Consider the following 3,961-nt stretch of genomic DNA (forward strand, 5'->3'; position numbering starts at 1 on the left):
CCGAGTAGCTGGGATTACAGGTGCCCGCCACCACCCCCGGCTAGTTTCTGCATTTTTAGTAGAGGCAGGGTTTTGCCATGTTGGTCACGCTGGTCTCGAACTCCTCACTTCAGGTGATCCGCCCACCTCAGCCTCCCAAAGTGCTTGGATTACAGACATGAGCCACCGCAGCCGGCCTATATTTTATATTACATATATATAATTTATGTGGATATGTGTGTTTTGTTTTCATTTCTGTGGGTGACTTGGTAAATCCTCTCCCTTAACCCAAGAAGGCCTTTAGATTCTCTAGTTAAAGGGTTCTAAGTTTCACATCCAAAAATCAACAGTTTCCAGGCACTCAGAAGACAATTTCCGAAGAAACTTTTTTCCCTTGTTTTTTTGGTTTGTTTTTTGTTTTTTGAACGGAGTCTCGCTCTGTTGCCCAGGTTGGAGTGCAGTGGCGCGATCTCGGCTCACTGCTGCCTCCGCCTCCCTGGTTCCAGCAATTCTCCTGCCTCAGCCTCCCAAGTAACTGGGATTACAGGCACGCACCATCACACCCCGTTAATTTTTATATTTTTAGTAGAGACGGGGTTTCACCATGTTGGCCAGGCTGGTCTCCACCTGGCCTCAGGTGATTTGCCCACCTCGGCCTCCCAAAGTGCTGAGATCACAGGCGTGAGCCACCGAACCCGGTGGAAACTTTTTTTTATTGTTAGAGATGAGGTCTCATTACATTGTCCAGACTGCTCTCGAACTCCTAGCCTCAAGTAATCCTCCCATCTAGGCCTCCCAAAGTGCTGGGATTACAGGCATAAGCCACCGCACGAGGCCCCAAAGACTTTTGAAAAGTGTGGGCTCATTAGGAGAACTGATCCAGAAGAAAAAAAGATGGGAGTGAGTGCTTTAAATGGAAGAAGAAAAAAATCTGTGGAGGGAACGAAAAGTTAGAGACAGCACTAAGCTTTTGATGGTTTATGGGACAGAGTAGGGACCTAACGCTCCACCTGCATATAGCACTCCAGGATGTGGAGAACGCCGTGGGAGACTGGCCATCTGGCCTTTGAGAGTAGTGGCAAGGGTCTCTTTGAGCAAGTCTGGAGTGGTAGAAGGAGCCACCCTAATGATGCAAGCAACGTGGATTAAGGATCTGGTCTCTACTCCACTTTTTGGCAGAAGAATCACTTAATTGGCAATGACAACGGCAAAACAAAACACAATTCAGAGAAAGCAGTAAAATATATAAAAAGAGCTAAAATGCTGCTTAAAATTTCCCTGACCAACAACGGCAACCGTTTTAGAACCGACTGGAAGAGATCTAATACTGGAAATACATATACTGGAAACGACTTCTTGTGTTCCCTATGTCTGGAGCCCTTTTCTTTGCTAGACTTCAGATCTCTGATCCGAGCCATCCCTCTTAGCTCATGTCCTCCAGTAGCCTTCAGAGTTTCCACCCAGCCGTCCTTTCTCAATTTCTCCCTCCAGGTTTCCCTTCCCCAACTTCCCCTCCTGCATCGGACTCTCCCTTAGCCTTCCTTTCTCCCTCCTGTCTTCCTCACCAGGCGGTCTCAATTCTCTCTCCCTCCCCTTTCCGTGTCCCTCACGGCAGTCTCCTTTTATTTCCTTACTTCGGTGACCGCCCCCCACCCCACTTCCTGTCTCTTATACACATCTAGATGTGTATAAGAGACAGCCCCGCTGCTGCCCCCCTCGGCCACAGCCTCGGTGAAGATGGAGCCGGAGAACAAGTACCTGCCAGAACTCATGGCCGAGAAGGACTCGCTCGACCCGTCCTTCACTCACGCCATGCAGCTGCTGACGGCAGGTAAGGGGGCCTCCTGGGTCCCTCTGGGTCGCCCGGCCATCCTGGGGCATGAGTGGCCCTGGCTTTGTTCCTCTCGCTTCCCGCCCCCTCGGGACCGAGGCAGTCGGGAGCTCCGGTGTCATCCTCATCTTTGGGAGCCTGGATTCCACATTCCCACCTCAACCCGGAGTGCGTGGGAGAATTTCTAGGCTGCAGTGGAGGCCCAAAGGCTACTTCGCGATCTCCTAGCGCTAACGTCTTGATGGATGGTGCTGAGCTCCCCGCCCCTTTCCCGACTCTTCCCTCCTCCCTCCTCTTGCGGCTGCCGGGCGCACAGATTCTTCCAGAAATTAACCTGTATTTCCCCCTTTCCCGAAGGGAAACCCTTTTTGATCGCGGGTGGCGATGAGCGCCTCGACCGAGGTGTAGGAAGTGAAGACAGCCGGAGCGGGGAGGGACCGTGGGAGGAAGGGCCGAGGTGAGGTGGGGTGAGGCTGGAATACCCTGTCCAGCGCCTCGCTGTCGCTGGGGCCGAGCCGGACTTAGCGGTAACCGCAGCTTAAGTTGCTGGGAGGAAGGAGCGATTTATGGGATCGGAACTTGAGGTTTCCGAATCAGATTTCCGACTAAGGCTGATAAAGTGAGAATTGCTACTGAGCCTGAAGGTTGTCCTCTTTCATTTTACAGCGTGTGTTCACTATCGTGGAAAAAGGAGTGAAATAACCCTAGAGACAGTGAAATGGGACGATAGGGTCTCCCGCGTAGTTCACATAACGTTTCCCAACGAGATGGAGAGAAATTGAGAGAAGTGGCATGATGCTTGTACTGAAAGACTTAGTCTTTTTGTTGCTGTTTTTTTACATTTTTGATTCAGTAGTGAAATAAATTAGAAATGAGAGTCTTTGTTCTGTAGATTAGCGCTCTTTTCTTGATCAGCACTGGCCAATCACCTAGTCGCTCTGATTTTTCCCTAAAGCTGTGTGACCTTCGCTTCAAGTTAAAACATTATTTTAATAAATATTTCTTATGATACCTAAATTTTAGTAAGCAAGTAAAAATTCACATTCTTCAACACTGAATGAGTAGTTGGACTCTTTGGGAAGGTTAATATAATGGACAGTTGATTATGAAAATATTATCTCCCTCTCTTTGTTCTCTGTCTCCCAACACTGTAAGGTAAGGGATCTTTACCGGTGTGGTGTTCATCTTTTATATGCTTTCTTAAGATAACTGTCAAAAACTATTGATCCTTAAAAGTTACTTAGAATTTTCAGCCTTCCCTCACTGCTTAGCTAAGAGAGGAGTGCTCTTTATTTTTAACCTGGGCTTTCTGGATGTATTTTTTTTTTAAACCCAACTGAAATTGGAGAAGTGTGGTTGAGGTAGTGTTGGTTTGGGATGTATGAATTCTTTCTAGCATGGGTAAGTGTTAGTATATGTTGAGCCTGGCTTTTAAGGTATTTCTGAATTATCTTGCAAGGGGATTGCAGTGAAGTCGCAACCCATTGTGAGGAAGTGAGACTTTGAGAAGATAGAATAGTAGTATTTAAGCTCTGGTAAGATCACATGGAAGGGGCGGGCGCGGTGGCTCACGCCTGTAATCCCAGCACTTTGGGAGGCCCAGACGGGCGGATCACGAGGCCAGGAGTTCGAAACCAGCCTGACCAACATGGTGAAACCCCCGTCTCTACTAAAAATACAAAATTAGCCTGGCGTGGTGGCGCATGCCTGTAATCCCAGCTACTTTGGAGGCTGAGGCAGGAGAATCGCTTGAACCTGGGAATCGAAGGTTGCAGGGAGCCCAGATTGCGCCATTGCACTCCAGTCTGGACAACAAGAGCTAAACTCCATCGCAAAAAAGGAGAGAAAAAAAGAACACATGGAAGAAAAATATAGCTAAGACTTCATGTTTGAGGTCTGAGCACTTTACATTAAATATTTAACCTATGAAATGAGAACTTTTTATTATCCTCATTTTTACAGATGAGGAAACCAAGGCACCCAGAGATTAATAATTTGCCTAAGTTGGGCCGGGCGCGGTGGCTCAAGCCTGTAATCCCAGCACTTTGGGAGGCCGAGACGGGCGGATCATGAGGTCAGGAGATCGAGACCATCCTGGCTAACCCGGTGAAACCCCGTCTCTACTAAAAAATACAGAAAACTAGCCAGGCG

At 48.3% G+C, this 3,961-nt stretch overlaps 1 protein-coding gene across 3 annotated transcripts in view; it reads left to right on the forward strand.

Moving 5' to 3' along the window:
- Nucleotides 1-1,678: 1,678 nt before the first annotated feature.
- The window catches only part of KHDRBS1 (KH domain containing, RNA binding, signal transduction associated 1), a 70,643-nt gene continuing 68,360 nt past the window's right edge, over nt 1,679-3,961 (forward strand). For all 3 annotated transcript variants that reach the window (XR_001005374.1, XR_001005375.1, XM_011974032.1), the window contains exon 1: nt 1,679-1,810. Coding sequence is in view for 1 of the 3 variants with exons in the window: in XM_011974032.1 (XP_011829422.1) it covers nt 1,717-1,810 (94 nt within the window). In the remaining 2 variants the exon portion in view is untranslated. The remainder of the gene's footprint in view (nt 1,811-3,961) is intronic.

Source organism: Mandrillus leucophaeus, unplaced genomic scaffold, assembly GCF_000951045.1.
Source record: "Mandrillus leucophaeus isolate KB7577 unplaced genomic scaffold, Mleu.le_1.0 Scaffold141, whole genome shotgun sequence".
Classification (NCBI taxonomy): Eukaryota; Metazoa; Chordata; class Mammalia; order Primates; family Cercopithecidae; genus Mandrillus; species Mandrillus leucophaeus.